Raw genomic sequence first — 21,468 nt, forward strand, 5'->3', positions numbered from 1 at the left:
ATCTCCTCCACCCAACAAAAGCCGCTCCAAGCGCATAGCCGGTCTCTCTCTCATTTCTGCTCATGGAGACAGAGCCTTTATATCCTGGAGGCTTTATATCCTGTCCCTGATTTTGATCCCGAGTTAGATCTTGAGCTGGAAGTCATGGGAGAGCCCATGCAGATAGAAAAAGAGAGAAAGAGAAAGAGAGTGGCACGCATTAATCCAGCGTGCACGCTTAATTTAATAGTGCAAAGCACAAATCTCTCTTGCTCTCAAATAAATCCAAGATAAGGGTGAATGCTCTGAGACGATCTTTAGTTTTGTTTTAGTTTCCAGAGTCACGTCCTTTCTCGCGTAGACGGCGGAGCTCTGGTTATTTTGTGATTTCAGTTTTCTTTATTTCCTTTTAAGTTTCTAATTAATAATCCCATGCCATCTCCAAACGGAAAGGCCTTCCCGTGCGTATCATAAGCACTCTTACCACTCTTATTTCACTGACCCCCTTTAAAGCCCTGCGTCAGGGCTCTTACTGTTAAAACATTCCGTGCGGCTCTCCATACCGCACTGCACGTAACACTATGCTGATGTAATAAAATCCCCCCCGCCCCCAATAGCTTAATATCAAAGGCTCAAGAGCAGTTCATTTGTCTACATGACATCATGAGAGTTTTACTGACTATTATACTGACTATTTTGTGTATGTGTGAGCATGTTTTTGATCATCAGGATCGAACTAAACAGATTCTCCAATTATATACTGATATATTGTTAAAATTACAGGGAAAATTCTGTCAGAATTGATTAGTACATCAAACATAATATCAGCACATGCGCCCTACTATTTATTAGAACATTATTGACTTGCCAACAAAAAGTCTGTGTGCCATTTTTGCTTCTGGTCCTGAGGGTCCTCTGATATATTTAGGCATCAGGTTTTGAATGATCCTGGAATAAATCAAAAGAAGTAAACCAAAATTTAAAATTGCATACTAATTGTATGCAAAAATATGACTGAAAAATCTTAATTTGTGTCTTGATCCTGAAGTATTTTGATATATTGCAACAAACCCATCTATCGATAGATAGATAGATAGCTAGATAGATAGATAGATGTTCAAATAAAAAAAAAGTAAGAAAGAAAAATGCATATTTTATAAGTTGCTCAAAAAAGTGATGGGAATATTGCATTCAGGTTGTATTATAGATCACATGGCTCATAACTTGTACAAAAATAATGGGATAGAAATATAAAGAAACAGGAAAAGGAGTGTGTGTGTGTGTGTGTGTGTGTAAATACTTACACTGGTTCAGTACGTGTCCCTTTAAGCATTTGCACAAGGTTATCTTGCAGCTCTTTGTCCTCATACTTCACAGTGTGTTCACCTGTTGTCTCAGCATTCATTGCAATAGATGCATTTCTGCCCATAATAAACACACAAAATGTTTCATTTTTGCAGTTGGATCAGAATTGTTTGTCCAGCACACAGGTTTAGGAAAATTGAAGACCAGAGCAACCGTCTTAAAACTCTTTGCTTGCCAAAATACAGCAAGCTGTGGTGCACTGGGTTTTCTGATATCTTTCTATGATAACCAGCATTGCGTGCTACATAATAGTGCTACATTGGCTTTACCTTGGGACCAGCCTTTGGTCTCCACACGTATTAATGATCCTTGGGTGCCCATGATACTGTCACGTTATGGTTACTAGTGTATTACTGATGATCAACGTCATTAATTTCACCTGGTTGTGGTGTAAAATTTATGGGCTGATTGGTGAAGCCCTTATTAGATGCATTAATATTTATCAGTGGACGGTCCTTTCAAGGATAGTAAGACAAAAAAATAAAATAAATAAAATTATTACCTCAGTATGGTCCAGCGCAGAGTGATGTAAATGTGTGAAGTATTGCTCAGTTCATATATCATGGCTTCATGGCTAGCTGGACTGATGCTCCACAGCAAACTGGCATCACTTTTTATCTTTGCTGTTACTATGTCCTCTGCCATGTAGTTTACTATGAACTGCATTGCAGACTAATTAAGGTTAGAAAGAGTAAAGGGATAATAATAGTTAGACAATGTAATCAAATAACAAATTGGTCATACATATACTAGCTACAGTACTCTTTGTCAATTGCTTTGCTCATAGCATCAAACTGGTTTATAATAAAAGTGGTAATAAAGTAGTAAAAAATGAAAGAGATTTTTTTCCCTTTTAATCAGATTTATTAGATTTGAGGCCAGGAGTCACTCTTTACACTCTTGCTGTCATCTACACTTGTCTTGCTGTCATCTACACATGTCTCTACACTTTGAACCCCTAATAGAACCCCCAATGTGAGAATCCTCAAAGATCTACAAAATAAGGTAGCTGTCAAAAAAGATGTGCTTGTACTAATAAAAATTCGTACATATTGGCCTAAATTTGTGCAAAAATGTGGTTTTATAAACTCTCGTATAAGTTAAATCATACATAAAATATGTAGTGCGTGTTCTTATGTGAGAATACAATTTATTCTTCATGCACACAGAGACGCGCCGAGAAACAAAACCAAGGTAACAGTGATTATTAATACACCACCGTGCCGTCCAGAAGAGGAACTATTACTACATTTTTTAGGCTCCCTGCATTAGCCTAAAATTATTTATTGTAGCAAAATATCAAAAACTAACAGCAATATACAACAGTTCCATTATGTCTTGTGAGTTTACCGGGTAAGTGGCATAAACATTTGTCATCTTGTGGTATGCAGCTTCAGAAAAAGGCACTAAATTCTGTTCTTGGGCATTCATTGTAAACAAAGGCTGAAACAAAAGAAAAACCACAGACAAAAATAAAATGAGAAAAGGCTTCAGTAATCCAACTTTGAAGTTAGAATGATTGAAATAATGTAAAATTGCAACCTCATATCCTGATATGCTAAGTTGGATGGAAACATCTAATGGTTGATTGGTTACTCCAGCGACTGATTTGACCAGTGACATGAAGAGAAGGGGAAACCACACGATGCAGATAAGGGAAAAAATGATTACACCACCCATACCATACTTGACCACTTTATTTTTTTTCTGTCCGGGAATGTGAGGATATTTCTACAAGTGAGAGAGAGGAATATTAATACTTAATATTTAATGATTATAAACAAATGATGTATTGTTAAATGTAGGTTTATATGACATCTCTTATAATAAAGAAGTAAAGTTTAAACTAAACAATTGTGGGCCTTTATTAATGTAGGTGGGCCTAAACAAAATTAGTTTTGTTTTCTTGAGAATTAAGGATTTATCTGCGTAAAATTTCTTTCACCTTCTCAGACTCCCTCCAGCACTTGAGAATGAATATGTTGGCATAAATGTCCTCTACACAAATCCAGCTAGACAAGCTGAGAGTGGTATCTGTCCATACCCAGTCCATCACAGCCCGTAGTTCGGTCAAAAAAGGAACCATTCTGAAGCTGTGGGAGAATAAGAACAAAGATAAAGGAATGGGAAGAGAGAATGTACAGTATGTATGTATGTATATACATTTTAACTATTAAGCTAGAGATAAACTGCTCAGGGAATAATGCAATAGATAGATTTAAATGTCACTGAATAAAATCTTAGTGCAGCCCATGTTTTATGTTTATTTGTTGCAAAGAGCAAGTCGGAATTACTTATGATCCAGCCAAACAAACAACTTTCAGAAATTAGAAGGTCTATAAGAAAGCCACACCACATTTGTTAGAAAGCTATTAGAAATTTTGAAAGTGAGAGTTTACACAGGAAAAGTTGAAAGAGCAATTATTTGCAAGCAGTCAATATAAATCAGTATTTTTGATTTTATAGCCTGATTATCATACATTTGGGTCATCAGCTGACTTCATTTTATTGCCACATAGCATGACGAGTCTAGACTTGACCAACTGGATTATTGCACAGCCTCCAGAGGCTTATACATTATGGGTGCATTGATTCATGCTTTCCTCTTCTTACCCTGATCCACCCTTTGCTCTGGTACAAGGCAATATGAACTCATCAGACACATGGCCTTTTTCCATTGCTCTAAGGTCCAATCTTTATGCTCCTTAGCAAAGTGAAGCCTTTCACTAGGGGTTTTCACTGATTAGTCCCACCAAAAAGTGGAATTCCTATGACCAAACAGTGTTCCAACCCTGTGAGTTCTCGTTGCACTGTACATGTAAAAATACTCTTACCTCTACTATTAAACACAGCTATGATGTTTACTGTTTTTTTTACAGTGCGAGTTTGCCAAGTGTTTAAGTGATCTCCATTCATTTCTTTTATGACCACATTTATTTCACAAAGTTCATGGTTCAGCACTATCCTTCCCGGTTGTGTGTTCGAGGGTTGTTAACCTGATTCCAGTCATTTTAAATCTAATTAGCTGTTTTATTTGGTTGATGCAGGCCAATAATTTAAATCTTTTGATTTTGTTTGTACTGCAGTTTACTACATGAATGCAAAATGCAAGCATGTAGACATGTCAAAGTACGTTTCAGGATGTCTTGAGCATGTCTATGTATGTTTTAACAACAGGGATCAGTCAGTCAGTGAGTAAAATAGTTTATGCAATATACGGTAGATATTCTGTGGCATGATAATAAAATGTTGCTGTTAAGTATAGCAATGCAACTTTCCAAGCATGTCATTAGTCATTACACAAAATCTGGTATAGCCTTACAGTAATTAGTTATAAAACTTAAAGGTACCAACCCCTGGAAGAGGAAGAGGTTGAGGTAGTTGTAGTTCTTAGTGAGAAAATTGCCCAGAACTCTATTTGGGTAGCCACATTTGATCTGATATGCTGACAAGCCAAAGTAGATGCACTTTACAAAGTACCATAGCTGTGCAACATGATTTCTGTTAAATCTCCTGCAAAAAAACAAAAAAAAACAATACAAAACACAACTGATTTAGTAACTTAAACCCTAAGGCACAAGAACACACACTCTCACACGAAGGGTAATTTAGAAATGCCATTCAGCCTTCATTGCATATCTTTAAACATTGGTACTTGAAGGAATCAGAAAGAACATGCAAACACACACATACACATACTGGAGGGAAGGTTTAAACTTTCAACCACTAAGCCACCATGCACACATGAAGACAAAATTGTAGAATCTTGCTCAGACAGCTGCTACAGAAGGCTAATCATGATCACAATATAAAGCCATGAGTTTGTTTACCTCTCAGTGACCCCAGGGAGTATAAAGAACATCCAGAAGTGTATTCCAAAAACTAAAACCACTTGGAACACACACTTTCCTAGCAAGGTTTTCCTTAGGTAGAGTGCCCGGTCAACAACCATAGTAGCAAACTGGATGAGAAGCATGACAAGGAAGGCTTCAGGTACTTGGTCTTCTGACAAGGATTCGGTGATATCAGCTGCTGCTGTATGTTTCTATTTCAAGAAATTCAAGAATAGATGCATGGTTTATCAAATAAGTGAAAATGTAAATGTAAAGAAAAATTTATCCATTGAACAAAGACAGTCTTACCCCAAAAGCCCAATAACCAAAGATAATAATAATAAAGTTTACAACATCAATCAGGAACATCAGAGCATAGACATCACAGACAGGGCTGTACTCGGGATGGATGATGTCATAAAAAAACTGCCTGATGGGTAAATACACATGTAGCGCACTAGAGGAGTGGAAAGAGAAAGAGTGTTGGACTATTAAAGGATATTAAATGTTCTTGATGGATATTATTTATCATTAAGAAGCAATACAGCAAGCAAGTGAAATCTTTAATATATAATACAGTATTTAGGAGAGATCCAGTCAACTCTGATAAAATGTTTCTGATGGAGTAACAAAACAGAATATTATAGCATACTCTGATTACATACATACAGTGGATACAGCATAAGACCTAAAGCAAGTGGATGACAATATGTGCTTGTTAGACATCTCATTCTAGTTCCCCTTAACCTCTATGCTTTGAGAAGGTGTTCCACTAGTTTGGAGATGGTCTGAGTGTCCACATAATTTTGGCCATATACTAGTAGTGTATTGTACCTGATCAACACCTTATGTAGTCATGCATTACACAACACTCAATGTTACGGGTAATTATTAGGCTAACAATTAATAATAGTACATTTTTTGCTTAAAATATTTTTAATAAACACAAAAGCCTTGTTCTCAAGTAATGTAACACACACATATGGATGCCATTTTGAACATACAATACTAGGAGTCCTTACATCTGTATAGAGTAAATGAACCAACTGCATTAAAACCTGCATTAAATGTAGATAATAATATTCCTAAAAAAGATTTATTGTCACTGAAATGAAAATGTGCAAAATAATAATTTGGTCTGAACATAAACTATTTAATATTTCAAGGCAACTTTTTAGTGAGGTACACTTTCATTAACTCAGTTAATAGATAAAGGAACATCTAAAGTACATTTATGTCACGTTATGTTGAGCTGCATTTGGCAATTTGCACATTTTTCACCAAGCTACCCATTTTGAGAATTTATAACTGTAATATATAATACAATTATTTTAAGTTAAGCTTATACTTACACTTCTATAATAGCAGCCTTAGCTTCCAGCATTCTCTCCCTGATCAGCTTTCTGATCTGCTCTTTCCTTGATAAAGGCACTCTGTGATGGCGTTTCTTCCTCTTTGCACGATTTTCCTTTAACTGCCCAACATCTGTTGAAAATATACCAACAAACATTCATGTTATTCAAGAAACACACATCATATATTATCTCTCAATCACTTACTCACTCACACTACGAGCAATTTGGCAATGCCGTTTTGCCTACCCTGCATGTCTTCGAATGGTGGAAGGAAACCAGAAAAGAAACTCACTAAGCATGGGGAGAACATGCAAACTCCATGCATTAGGCCACAGGGCTAACACCAATGTCAACAACAGCCCCAAACTCCAACTCCCAAGATGCTCCGTAACCTACAAGTGGCTGTTCAGGCCTACACATCACCTCAATGAAGCAGCTCGGCACACCTGACTTTAGATCATGTGCACCTGTTTCTAGTCATGATATTATAACAAAGTGGAAGTGATTGGGAATGACAGCATTTTTGGCACAAGGTGGTAAAATCACAGAGCAGGGTCAGTGGATGCTGAGTCGCATAATGCACAGAGGTTGCCAAGTTACTGCAAAGTCAATAGCAACAGACATCCAAATGTCTTGTCAGCTTTAGATTAGCTCCAGAACAGAACATAGGGAGCTTCATGGAATGACAAATCGTGCTTCTTTGTCTGGCAGACTGTGGGACGCATCTGGGTTTGGCAGTTGCCAGGAGAACGGTACTTGTCTGCTTTGTGCCAAATGTAAAGTTTGGTGAAGGGGAGATTAGGATGTTGGGTTGTTTCTTCAGGAGTTGGGCTCGGCCCCTTGTGTCCAGTAAAAAGAGCTCTTAATGTTTCAACATACCAAGACATTTTGGAGAATTTCATGCTCTCAACTTTGTGGGAACAGTATGGGGATGGTCCATTCCTATTCCAACATGACTGCACACCAGGGCACAAAGCAAGGTTCATAAGACATGAATAAGCAATTTTGGTGTGTAAGAACTTGTCTGGCCTGTACAGTCCTGACCTCAATATAAATTAGAGCAGAGAAAATGAAGACCTGGCCTTCTCATCCAGCATCAGTGTCTGACCTCACAAATGCGCTTCTTGCATTCAAAGAATGTTCAAAAATTCCCATAAAAATATTTCTAAACCTTGTGGAAAGCCTTCCCAGAAGAGTTGAAGCTGTTATAGCTGCAAAGGGTAGGCCATTATCACTCTCACTCATCGTCATTACCCCTTAATCCTGTATTCAGGGTTGCGGGGAGCCTGAAGCCTATCTCAGGAGACTGAGGGCACGAGGCAGTTATGGGCTATTATTATTTGGCCAAAATAGTGTACATGGGGTGATGGGCTTACAAGGGTGACATAATAGACAATAAATATGCTGTTTAGTTGACAATAATATGTTGGTTGATGCCTCATTTGTCTGGTATAAAGTGCCTGTGCTGACAGAGAAAAGTGCAAAAATAACCTAGGCACAATCCATATGGGAAAAAAGACTGACAGAATTAATTTTACTGTTAACATGCTCGGTTCCGTGTTTTTTGTCTGCCTGTCTGCTTTCAGTATATCATCACAGCTGCGAAACCTCTTCTGTCTGACAAAAGTGTCCTGGTACACTTTGCTTTAATACTGTACCTGATATTGACCTCAGGTGCATTCAGCTTTAACTAGTCATCCTTTAATATATTACCCAGCTGATTGAACATGATGAAAAAAACATAGCTAAGGCAACAAAGGAGTAGTTTTGGGAAAGTGAATGTAACTGTTTTTTGTTTAGGGAACAGGCTGGAACCTAATTAAACACAGAGGCTATGAAACAGCAACATCATAATGCTTTCCATTCCAGCTGACAGTGTCTGATTGTTTTGTGGTTATTAATTGTACTTTAATTTTACATGCTGCAACCACTAGTGGAACATAATAATAATAATAATAATAACAATTTATTATTATTATTATTATTATTATTATTATTATTATCCTCACCCATGCAATAATGCCTTTAATATTACGCCAACTTTTGCATACCATGGATTTCAGAATTGCCATTTCTTCTTTGTCTAGAAAAGAGATTAGCAGTTGATGCCTGAAGAGGAAAGAAACAAATACGTCTTTTTGTATCGTCTTTTTCTTCTCTTGTCCCTCCACTTTGCCTGTTTTTTTCTGCTTTCCTTTTCAGCTTCTTAAGGAAATCAGGCATCTCCACTTCTTTGTTGTCCCAGAGGCCATGACACTGCAACCACATACAAGTATTACATTTTGTTTGTTCATCATCACTTTTTTTTCTATGACACAACACAACATTGTAATCTGTAGGGGTGGAATTATTAATGATTTTGTTTATGCTTAAATGTTTTAATTTTTTGCCACTAAATTATCTTGTTTTTTATCTTGAGTATTAAACTGGGGCATTTCTAGGATTTTCAGCTAAGGGGGGCTCAGCCCCCATAGATGTTTAACACATATTTGGCTTGTTCAGAATCAGTACTCAAATCAGTCTTCTTGATCACACACGCTGTTTACTGTATAAGCCTTTTCTATGTACAGATACAATCAGAAAAATGTAACCAGAAAACAGCATATAACTTTAAACTTACACTGATTAGCAATATAAACAACACACCTACAGCATAAGGCTGGACAAGGGAATAAACTGTGTGGGGGCCAATAATGTCAAACATTTATTTGTAAATTCTTTGACAATACTGCTTTATTCTTGTGTTAAATACCATTTAATTGATTATGGAGAAAAGGACATGTTTAAATGTATCATACATTCTATATTAAACTAATAATTATCTTTGCAACATGTATAATGCCTGCACAACCTTGAGGATGGAACGATGGAAGAAAAGAGCAAGCAGCTGAATAAGATCAAACAGAACATATCCATCTTTCTTTTCCACTCCAATGATGTTTGGCAGAGCAAACGGCCGCTCTGCATTAATGCCACGATATGCAGAGGTAGTCCACGGAAAGAAGCCGAACTGGAAGAAGTACTTTACTACCACTGTAAGCTGTAAAATAAAGGTAAAAAATCCAGATGTTTTAATACAGAACAAGTACAGTAGTAACTGTAATAGTGACTGCTAGCTCGGCTGGAACAAACTAAGCCAAAAATGCACTTTAGAACAACTCTAGAAAACAAGGAACATTTTATTTTTAATTTTAGACTACCATAGATTCAACAACTTTTTCAACACACAGTGCATGATCTAAGAAGTTTCTACTTTTCTAATGACATTGTAGAATTTGACTGGTCTTCCATGTATTCTATGTCTGATTAAAACATTATCTCGAATCCTAGATGAATTTATCTACATAATTCAATAAATCTGCATAATGCCAGAGCCAACTTATGATTAGCTTCAGTATGTAATTTGGTGGTAAGCTTGATCGTGTGTGTTTGAAGCATCCAAAACCTCTAAAAAATACTTTTTCACAGTACTGTTGAATTCTGAAAATCCTGCTTCCGACCTATTATCAGTTAGTAGCAAAAACTAGTAATGAGTAAGACATATTTAGTTTCTCTGCACATATATTAGTATTCACATTTCTCTTTGATTCAACACTCATTTATGCATAAAAACAGTTGAGGGTTAAGATAAGGCTCAGCAAAAGCAGCATGACTTTGAAGGACAGTTCTTACTTTTTCAGTGTATGACAGTAAAAGCTGTCCAATTGCCGTCCAAGTGGCAATCATAGGACAAGAGGCAGACATTTTTTGGTTTGTGAGAAAATAATTAGATGGCTGTTGATCTGTGAGCAATGGCTTGATTGCTGGTTCACATTTTAAGCTTATTTTAAACAAAGAGCAATAATAGCACCATTTCTGTACAGCTGTGGTGCCCTCTGTGTGCCCAGTGTGCGCCAGTGTTAAATATCATAGCCATTTAAAGAATCATGTCTGTAAGACTGGGGGAAATACTACAAAAATCTAGATCCATATCTAGAACTAATATGGAAAATACAGCATTTAGTACTTTCAATATTATCATTTAGTAAAACAATCTTTTACTGGTAAATAAGTTACATGCAAGATTTGTTAATTTATAAAAAATATATATATTATAAATTAGTTCCAGCTTTGTATAGAGTAATGCATTTAAGGTTCATACTGTATTTCTAAGTTCAAAGTAGACAGAAGCTTAATTAGGCACAAGTGACTGCACAAATTATAAAGAATTGGTAAATTGGTTTTGGTAAAAGGAAAAACTTGATGTCTTTATGTACTCAGGGTACTCAGGGTCACTTCACATTTCTATGTAAAACACACAGGGAACACCGTGTACAGTAATTGCACTGACCTCAGTGTAGATGATGGCAGTCATCCAGAATCGCTTAGTGGGTCGAGGAACAGAGAGCATAGCCCAGAGGAATATGAGGATGGGGAGGAAGAGCGTGAGCAGAGATGCAGACACCATGTGATTTAGAATGATGACGAAGTAGCAGAGCATCTCTGACTGTGAGACCATGGTGTTATAGAGTGCAAAGATGAGCTGCAGGAGACGTGGCAACGTGTGGTAGAACTTATCTGACTCATCAATTTCTGGGATCTGGAACATACTTTAGGGTTTTGGGGTATTTTTTTATTAATGTCTTTTTAATAGACCATAAACATATACTGTAGCAATAAACATGAAAATATCTGTTGTTACAATATGTTGCCGCAAAAAAAATTTCAGTTTGACAGATTTTCTTTTTTTAGGTGGAATTGTGAATTTGTTATAATTTAAAAAACTAATCATGTTGTTTAGTTGTTAAATTCCATAAACTAAAGAGAGAAGCCCACCTGATTACATTGTCATCTTAAACAACAATTTGTCTCCTTATTCATTATTTTAATGTTTTTCCAAATTATTTCTGAATTTCTTCTGTTTTGTTCACAGCTAACATGATAACAAGCTTTTACTACAAGGCGGAATTTCAAATCCCCTCTGTAACCTTCGATCAAGTGCACTACCTGGTGTGTAGAACAAGGTCACACTAAGAACACCCTAAGGCACTAGCTGTCCAATTAATCCAAAATTACTTGGGATTTAACCCCAAAACCCGGGAGTTAACTGATATTCTAAAACCAGAATAAGAGAAATAAGCAAAATATAAATGAATAATAAAACATAAATGTGTGTGTGCATGTGTGTGTGTGTTTAACCGAGTTCATGTGCCTTACTTGTTTAGCAGCAGTTCGCTAGCAGTGAGGGCTCTGGTCTCCTGAGTAAGCGGTTGTGGTTCTGAACCACTCTCACTCTTCACTTCAATGACTACTGAGTCCAGTGATGCTGACTTAAGCAATTCATATTTCTTCTGAAAGTGATCATCATCATCTTGTTTTATCTCCCATTTTTCTTTCTCATTCTTATCTCCAGCCTCCAGATAACTATAAATTTTGTCTTCTGCTGCTCCATCCTCTTTCCATAAAGCCACTGGTTCTTGGCTTCAGAGAAAAAAGAAAATGACAAAGACCAATAAGACCAATATGAGACTTTCTGCAACAGTTGCAGTAAAAAAACAAACAAACATTTAAGCCGATCCTTTGGGTGCTGTGTTGTGGGGTGGGGCCGCCATGGATAGGACTTGCTTGTTTGTATATGGATTGGGCTTGTTTTATATATAGAGATGCCCAGAAAAATTATACACACTTCAACATTTGTTATCTAATCCATTATTTAAATTGAATTTTGGCAGCTATGTATAGCATTATGTTTCTTCAGATGTCAGTAGTCACATCATCATCAATGCTATCATGTGACCATCAGAAGAGAGGCATCTATTTTTTATTTTGAAGTGTGCATGCATGTTTTTGGGCCACTCAATAAAGTATGAAGAAAGAAAGGAATGGCTTATGATCCGAAACATCTGTTAAACATGGTGGAGGTAATTGAAAGGGATAATCGTGTAAGGCTGCCAATGAAACCGTGTCCCTGGTGTTTATTGATGTCCTGACTGCCAATAAAAGTAGCAGGATGAATTCTGAAGAGTATAATGTTATATTCTCTGCTCGGATTCAACCAAAGGCTGAATAACTGATACTGTAGGATACCATTTCATATTGCAGAGGGATAATCACCCAAAACATACAGCGAAAACTACCCAAGAGTTTCTCAAGGCAAAGAAATGTGATATTCTTCAAGTCAACACACTAGAACATGCTTTACACTTATTAAAGACATGATTTAAGGCAGAAAGACCCACAAATTAGCAGTAGCTAAAAGGAGCTGCAGAATGAAAATCATTTTAATCCAAGTATTAAAGACAATCCTTATGTTTGTAATTATGTTAGTTTGTTCCATTGTTAATGAGGCACCAAAACTTCATCTTAATCTGTAAAACTTAATTTATAAACTTGACTAATATACTGTACATGCACATGTGCCTTACTTGTTAAGCAGTGGTTCGCTAGCAGTGAGGCCTTTGGTCTCCTGAGTAAGCGGTTCAGGTCTTGAAACACTTTCACTCTTCACCTCAATGACCACTGAGTCCAGTGATGCTGACTTAAGCAATTCGTATTTCTTCTCAAACTGATCATCTGCTTGCTTTATATCCATTTTTCCTTTCTCATTATCTTCTCCATCTTCCAGCTCACCACAGAAGTTGTCTTCTGCTTCCTTGTCCTGTTTCCTTAATGTAGATGTTTCATTATGGCTTAAAAGAGAAAAATGACAATGACTAATAAGACCAATAAGAGATCAAATCCATTTAGCAGTTCATTAAATATAAACTTAAAGTAATAGAACTAATAAGAAAACCTACTCTAGCAAAAGGCTTCCTTGATCGAAAGAGCCTATATCTACATTTGCTGATTTGCAAAGTTTCTGACGACGCTGTTCAGTGGAGAGTTGAAAAAGAAATTCCTCAGTTTTGGGCGATGCTATACAGAGGACATCATCAATGTCATCATTGAGTGTTGGTTGACGTGACATTAGCATGGTCTCTTCCGTCTGACAGCTTGAAAAACAACAAAAAAATATATATATAAATTTAAGCAAAAAAAAATGTAAACACATTATATTATTATTTATACACCATATTACTAAACTGTAGTTATTAATATTAAACAGTTAACGCTGTTACTGTTATTTTATCCATCCATGCATGCAAGAGGTGTTTTCTTTGTTTGCTTGTTTGTTTTTGTTGAACATGTTAATCTCAGACAATGCATCATCTTTTATACGCAAATGCAGTATTTATTATCTTCTATATAATGTGACTGATTAATACAACCCATCAGCTCACTACAAAAATGTCTTTAAAAATAAAACTACAAAAATGAACACTTTACTAAAAACTAAAGTCTTTCCCTGAAATTGGAACTGCTGTTTATACTTTTCAGCTTTCTAATATATTTTTTAATTTTCTTAAAAATTGCCAGTCCTGATAATGAGCTTCATATTTACGCTAATCATAACATTTAACTTTAAGCTCAATATTGAGTAGGTTCCCCTTGTGCTGCCGGGCCCCCCAGGGCATGACTCCAAGCACTGCAAAGTTAGAGCGGGATCCTTTAAATGCTGTGGATTGCAGGTTGGGGCCTTCATGGATTGAACATGTCTGGAGAAGTGCTCAATATAATGATATCTAAGGAATTTGGAGGCTGGATCAACAACCTTGAGCTGTTTGTCTGTTAAGTCCCATAAGCAGGAGGTAGTGATGCATTGGGTGTTCTGATACCTTTCTATTGTGGACATAGCATAGATGATCTGGTCAACAGTTTATTCGTATACAACTAACAATCAATAGTATTCCACACACCTGCTGGTGGTGTTAGTGTTAATGTTGATTGATGCATGAAAATAAAAGAATCATACTTGTGAACTTTTTGTTTAGTCCTGCAGGTCTTACCTATGCCTGCAAATTATTTTCTTATCTGTATTGTACTTGTTTGTTATTGTTTATTATTATTTTATTTATTTATTTTATTTTTTTGTCAGGCCACCTGGACAGACTGCTGTTCCAAGATAGCTTGGAGTTGACACTCCTTAGTTTGGTATAGCCACAAGCAGTGACTGGAAGTGGTGGTGGCGAGTTGGCAGGTGTAATTATCTCCTCGACCAACAACGACTGTGTGCTCTGTCTTGAGAGGCGGTTCTGGTAAAATTCATGTATACTTTCATGGGACACATCTCGACCCTAAAAATAGATAAAGAGAAAAAGAAATCAGCTAGAGTGCTATTAGATCCCTACATAACACAACGTGAAAAGGCTATTTCTCATTTTGTTTTGATTGATCTAAATTAGCATACTGTGTCAAGATTGTTTTAGTCATGTACCTTGTTTTGCTGCTGACCCAGCAGTGCCCTTTCTAAGCGCAGCACCTTTGAAATGTCCAGATTATCCTTACAGAATGAGTTCAAACCTGCTGCTATATCATCAATAAGTGACCGGAAGAAGACCAAGCTAAACTTCAGACCGTCAATAATCCGTTCAGAATTTTTAGCTGTAAGACAAAATAGGATTTTTTTTTATTGGCATGACAGTTACAGTTAAACTTTGGATTGGGAGCATAATCAATTCTGGAAGCATGCATGTACATAAAAGCAGGCGAATTTCCCCCAACAGAAAATAATAACAAATTAATAGCCTAATAACCTGCTACAGCCTTTTTAACTTTTTTACTTTATGGAGGCTGTTTTTGCAATACAGTTGCTTTGCGAGCTCACACACGTCGTCACAATGTTATAGTACAAATGTTGACTATATGAGTGACACATGTGCACTGCGACTGAGCATAGGAGATGATTGTCCACAATCCCACAGTGCACGAGAGAGAAGAATCATTGGCTCACTTGTAACCATGTGACACTCTTTTGACAGACAAAGCACGTGTACTGCAGTCCTCATATATCAAGACCTTGCACGTTTAACAAGTTTCCACTCTAATTATTTATTGCTTTTCTACATATTTTAATTTTAAATGTATCTAACTCTTTAATGTTCTTTAAATAAACAGCACCAGAAAAACATGAAAAAGTTTTAAAATATGCATAAGTTGCATAAATACAGAGTCCTACAATGTTTAATTTCTTAATAACCAGAGGACAATGATACCTTTCTCTCCCTCCTTTGCCTCAGGACAGGAGTCTTCCAACTCATCGTCACCTGACTCTAAGCAATCTGTGCCTTTACATATTGGAAATGCATTTTTTAAATAAATATTAGTTAACAGAGTAAATCTTAGTACAACAATAAAACATGGTTACACCTTTAGGGAAAACATCACTTATCACCAGGAGCAGATGATATACGGTAATACATATATTTTAAAGTATGTGAAAACTTCATTTTTCTTGAGACTGTACCCTGTTCTTGACACAGTTCCCTCTTCACTCTGTCTTCTTCTCTCTTCAGTTGAACCTCATCCCTCTTATGGGAGATGAGAGCAGCCTTGGACCCTGCCACCCAAGCCTCATGTGCCAACTATTAAGGCCAAACAAGGGAAATCCCTGTGGTAAAACACATTCTGTGTGGTGTTTCTGGTACTGTTTTATCTCTTCTATATTTCTAACCTGAAAGGCACTTTTCTTTTTTGGCACAGGCTCTTCCTCTGTCTTGGTATCCACTTCACCTTCTTCTTCCTCACTATCACTTTCAAAGAGGCGATACGCACAGGAGTCCCAGACTGCATAACACACACATGCAGATACATTTATCAAATCTTTAAAGTACATTCCATATTTTAATATAGATTTAGGGGATTTACAGTGCAGTATGTATTGTCTAAGCCTTGAAAATATAGATTACATTTTGATCACATATCAACCTTTTGCAGTCACGTGACTACCATGATGTCAGTTACAACAATAGATGGCAGAAGCACTGTTAACTGATATTATGTTTCAAAAAAGCTGTTTAAAAAAAAAAGGAAAAATTACCTGACACTTCTCAATGTCATAGCCAACTATTATTATAAACACACTCATTTGGGGGCTCAGGTATAATGGAATATATGGCCAAATCAGGTGCATCAGTTACTGTTGGAAAACTGTCTGAGTTTTACATTTAAGCATTTGGCAGACGCTCTTATCCAGAGCGACTTACATTTTTATCTCATTACACATCTGAGCAGTTGAGGGTTAAGGGCCTTGCTCAAGGACCCAACAGGGGCAACTTGGTGGTTGTGGGGTTTGAACCTGGGACCTTCCGAACTGTAGTCCAATGCCTTAACCACTGAGCTACCCCTGGCCCATTTTTACATTTGCATTTGGTTGCTATTCATACCACATCATCTGTCAAACATAAAGGAAGCAGTGTTATGGCATAAGTGTGTACAGAAGTGTACAGTATAGGGCAGATTCAGACAAAAAACGAATAGGACGCCACTTAGGACACGGAGATAATGCTGAGATCATAACTCAGCATTTGGACATGTCCATGGGTTCCAGACTTCAGGCAATAATTAAATGCACTTTTTTTTATCCAAGGATTAAAGGCAGTCCCCATACAGGTATTTGTAATTACAGAATGTTAGTTTGTTGCATTATTTATGAGCCCCTTAAATGGGTGCATGCATGAAACTGTCTGTAATTTCGGAATGGTTACTGCCACACTTTTGTCAAACCCCTCGAATTATAGTTGAAAATCTTTTCAAATTCACTGTGATGGTGTGCAGAGGCCAAAAGCCAAAAAAAAAATCATTGTTCCAAAATTCATGAACCAGACTCTAACTAATACCTAAAAAGATTATTTGAAAAAAAGGTTTCTGAGACAACCAAAAGCATCTACTGACCGGAGGGGCGAGAGGTCCATGGTTTCCACCATTCTGTATGATCACCTTCCTCTACAAAATAAAATAACATGCATATTACTATGTTTCTACAACTAAACGGAGCATTGTGCTAGTGCAGTATTCCTACATGCTCTGACATATCACAATGACCTCCATACATTATATTGCCAAAGGTTTGAGGACACCTGACTTTCACACTCATATGTGCCTGTTAGACATCCTAGTGCAGGTTTAGTACACTCTTCTGGGATTTGCTAATTTAATTTAGCCACAGGAACATTAGTTGTGCACGGGTGTTTGATGAAGAGGCTTGGGGCACATTTAGCATTTTAATTTAGGCAATGCACAATTGTTCTTTGGGGTCGAGTTCTGGAATCTGTGCAGAACAAGTGAGTTCTATTACTCCAACATTGGCACACTATGTTCTTCATGGGCACCACTTTGTGCATAGAGGCATGCTGAACCAGGTTTAGACATCTTACAGTAGTATAAGTGACCGTACATTGTAATAATAAAGGAGCCTATAAAATCATGCACTTCTAACTGGTAAAGGCCCATATGGTGTCTACTTGTAATACGATGTACTATGTGTAGCCTCTAAAAGCTCCTTGTTATGTCATGTTCATTCTCTGACCATAGCTGACAGATAGATTAACCTAAGTGTATGCAGTACAGGTGATCCTTTAGTCCTGCTCTCTTATTAAAGAAAACAACCCATGACTTTTGCAAATATGACTCTGCCCAATGGTCTAACCTGTTTTTAAAAAGAAATAGACTGTTTTTGTTTTTTTTTGCAAAAAAAAAAAAAAGAACAAAATTGGGCTATTAACAGCAATATTTGCATAATCCTTTTTTATATATTGCTTTTTCCATGATATAAAAAGTTTGCTCAACATCACTTGTAATTTTTTTGTTCCTTCATAGTTGTAAAACACCATTATGTTCCATACTAGCTACTACGTTTAAAGTTTTGGGACACCTGATTTTTTATTTATTTTTTATTTATTTTTTATTTATTTATTTTTTTTTTACAGCATTTACTTTCCTGTTACACAATATCATTTGACCATATAACAGTTTTATAAATAATTTATTTATGATGGAGAATAGGTACCCTTTTTAATCTAGTCCCTCTCATGGTTTCATTTTTGCCACTGTCATCTCTGACTTGTTCATTAGTGTCAAATCAACCAAGCTATTTTCCCCTCATTTTTGCTTTTTGCTTTTAAAAAAAAAATTATGTCCAGAAATTTAATTTCTGTAAAGCTACTTGGCCACAGTGTTTATTGTTAAAAGCACTATACAAATAAATAAGTTTAATTACTATGAAAATGTTGGAAAAAGAAAATAAAATCAAGGTATAGTTTTAGTATTTTAGTGTTTACGGTAAATTCATTTCTGAAGAACAAGAGTTTTATTTTGACTTAAAATTCCCAAACCGGCCAAGCACTTGCCAGAATAAAAAAAAAAAAAATCTAAAATTGCTTCCTTAATCCACCACTAGTGGCCACTATTGTCTCAGCCAGTGGTAGAGATCTCAACTGTAATGCCTAAACACATAAAACTGAATGTTATACTGAGTAAAATCCCAATAATAGACTTTGGCTAAACATCACAAAATGAGTTAGTTTTAGTTATACTAAGATGCTTTTTCATAAAACTGTTGAGCTGCAGCACTATCCAGGAGATTAAGAATACACCAGGGTCTATTTGTGGAGCTACGTATATATAAGGTCAATCAGTAATAACAGTAATATGCTGCATTTATAGCAAGTCTACCTGAAACTAGCAACAACAAAAAAAAAAGCAGGATCAATGCAAGAGGTTGACAAAATGAAAAGTGATGAAAGTCAATATAAATTGTCTTGAAAGTCTCACCCTCATCTCTTTAGCCACGACAAGAAATGATAACCATGACATAGCTGTGGATTTTTATAGGCAACCGACAAGGGACGCATATCTTGATAGAAACAACCACATGAAAAACTTCAAGGAATTAGTTATTGTAAGTATAAAGACATAATCTGATTACCTCTTCGTTCTGCATCACTTTTTTGTCCAGGCCCTTTTGTGTCCAGTGCTATGGCAGGCTGTTCTGGTTTACTCTTTTGTTTTAACTTGATTTTCTCCATCCTAGAAAGAAACAAAAAGGCGATACACGATTATAGCAGACACAGTAGAAAAAAAAAAAAAAAAACTTTAAAATCGGTTAGTTAGTGAAACCCCAACCACTTCTTCCTGGCAACTAAAGCTTTGGTTGAATGTTGGCTTTCTACTTGTTTCAGTAGAGTTGCACTTAAGTTTTTACAAACCAACCTTGACAAACCCTCACTTTATGACCCTGGCATTGTACACAGAGGCGTTGGCATGCTGGTACAGAGTTAAGCCTCCTAGTTTTAGTAAACGAATATAATGCTATGGCAAAGAAAGACATTATAGGCAATCATCTGTCTGCAACTTTGAAGCAAAAGTTTAAAAAAGGCCCACATATGGTGGTCAAGGACAGACTTTTGACCATATAATGTAGTTGTATGAATGAACCTACTTATGCTGAATGTAATGTTCTGTATAACATCCACAAAACTGTGTTGTTAAAAAATTAATAGGAAATTGACTTTTTATGCTCTGACAGTAGTAATATACTAATACAGACAGACAGAAAGACACTCCCCCCACACACCACACACACATACTGTTTTTTCAGCAGCTCCACAGATTTCTTCTCTAGCTCCAGCCTGGCTGCTACACGTTTCTTTACCTTGGCTTCAAATAGCTCTGCACCTCTTGAACACATGAGGACAACGGATTATTTTATTTTAAAACAGTCTATTATTTTGGATACATACAGCAATCAATTTACCTGTAATTATTTGGTGGGCGTTCAAGTCAAACTGAGAATTGTAATGAAATTCCTTTCGAATGAAGGTGTAAAACTGATTAAGCATTTTCAGAAGACTTCAAGCACAAGTATGGTTTTGACTTGAAATGCCCTTCATACAATCAACATAATAATCATTCACCAGAAAATGTTTTAGCTTTTAGAATTCAAGGACAGAAGTCTATTTTTTGTTTCTTACCTGGAGGCAAGGATCTTGCCGGCTTTAAGGTCAGATACAACATACAGGAAGTAATAACTGAGAAATATTCTCCTTTGAGCCAGTAGTACAGTAAAACAAACTGCATCCCACACAATACCGGCTTCTCCCACTGGCAGCTCGCAGTCATCACTTGGCTTAGCTACATGTGCAGATATAGAAAAAATATCTTCATATATAAATTCACATAACTAAATTTGAATAACCCAATAATTAATTGAATGTTGAATTAAAGTAATGTTTTATTTATAAACAAATATGGTGATAATACCTTAAAAATTTAGATAATCCTATTTACTATGCTCTTTATAATCTTTTATTATGCGCCCATATACTGTATAAGTATATGCAATAAAACACACGCAACTTCATTAATCAATTAAAATTTACATTTATTTTTGTTTATCTGAATTACTATGCTTATTAAACACTTTCAGGCCAAGACAAGGTTAGTGATTACTTACGCAGATCATAGCCTTTGATCGTACAAAACATACTGAATGCCTGAATGAGCCAACAGCCTTTTTTTAAAAGACTGTCCAGATAAGCACAGGATCCCAGCTAGATTTACACACACACAGACACACACAATAAAAGGTGAATTAATAGATCATAGTAAACAACAACAACAATAAGGAAAAAAGACTGAAGGATATAATGCATTCTAAGGCATCAACTTAAACCACATGTTAAACACAAAGACATAAATGCTATTGAATTTTCTTTATGTATGTTAATTTTATCTAATGAACCTACCAAATGATCACCTTTGGATTATGTTATGATTATGTAATTGCGTTATATAATTATGTTGCATAATTACCACTATCCCCATCACTCATTCTCTATACAGCTTATCCTGTACAGGATCACAGAAGACATGGAGCCTATCCCAGGGGACTCTGAGTTGGGATAGACCCTGGATGGGGTCTCAAGCCATCACAAGACACCAGTACATGCACACTTAAACAATCATTCACAAACTATAAGCAATTTGGAAACACCATTTAGCCTAATCTGCATGTTTTTGGATTATAGGAGGAAAGCGGAGTAAGTACCCAGTGGAAATCCACTAGGCATAAGGAGAACATG

The 21,468-nt window shown here is 36.3% G+C and overlaps 1 protein-coding gene across 1 annotated transcript in view; it reads right to left on the reverse strand.

Annotated features, from left to right (window-relative positions):
* si:dkey-11f4.7 (piezo-type mechanosensitive ion channel component 2) overlaps positions 1-21,468 on the reverse strand; it is a 65,824-nt gene that overhangs the window by 5,952 nt on the left and 38,404 nt on the right. Inside the window, 25 exon segments of the mRNA XM_053503838.1 lie at positions 848-945; positions 1,209-1,400; positions 1,847-2,016; positions 2,695-2,787; positions 2,887-3,075; positions 3,290-3,437; positions 4,699-4,857; positions 5,175-5,389; positions 5,487-5,634; positions 6,530-6,662; positions 8,584-8,788; positions 9,384-9,572; positions 10,863-11,121; positions 11,729-11,992; positions 12,937-13,200; positions 13,309-13,503; positions 14,492-14,685; positions 14,826-14,992; positions 15,604-15,675; positions 15,855-15,972; positions 16,062-16,174; positions 19,314-19,414; positions 19,975-20,064; positions 20,359-20,518; positions 20,841-20,937. Of these exon segments, the coding sequence (XP_053359813.1) occupies positions 848-945; positions 1,209-1,400; positions 1,847-2,016; positions 2,695-2,787; positions 2,887-3,075; positions 3,290-3,437; positions 4,699-4,857; positions 5,175-5,389; positions 5,487-5,634; positions 6,530-6,662; positions 8,584-8,788; positions 9,384-9,572; positions 10,863-11,121; positions 11,729-11,992; positions 12,937-13,200; positions 13,309-13,503; positions 14,492-14,685; positions 14,826-14,992; positions 15,604-15,675; positions 15,855-15,972; positions 16,062-16,174; positions 19,314-19,414; positions 19,975-20,064; positions 20,359-20,518; positions 20,841-20,937 (4,033 nt within the window).

This window comes from Clarias gariepinus, chromosome 9 (assembly GCF_024256425.1).
Source record: "Clarias gariepinus isolate MV-2021 ecotype Netherlands chromosome 9, CGAR_prim_01v2, whole genome shotgun sequence".
Classification (NCBI taxonomy): domain Eukaryota; kingdom Metazoa; phylum Chordata; class Actinopteri; order Siluriformes; family Clariidae; genus Clarias; species Clarias gariepinus.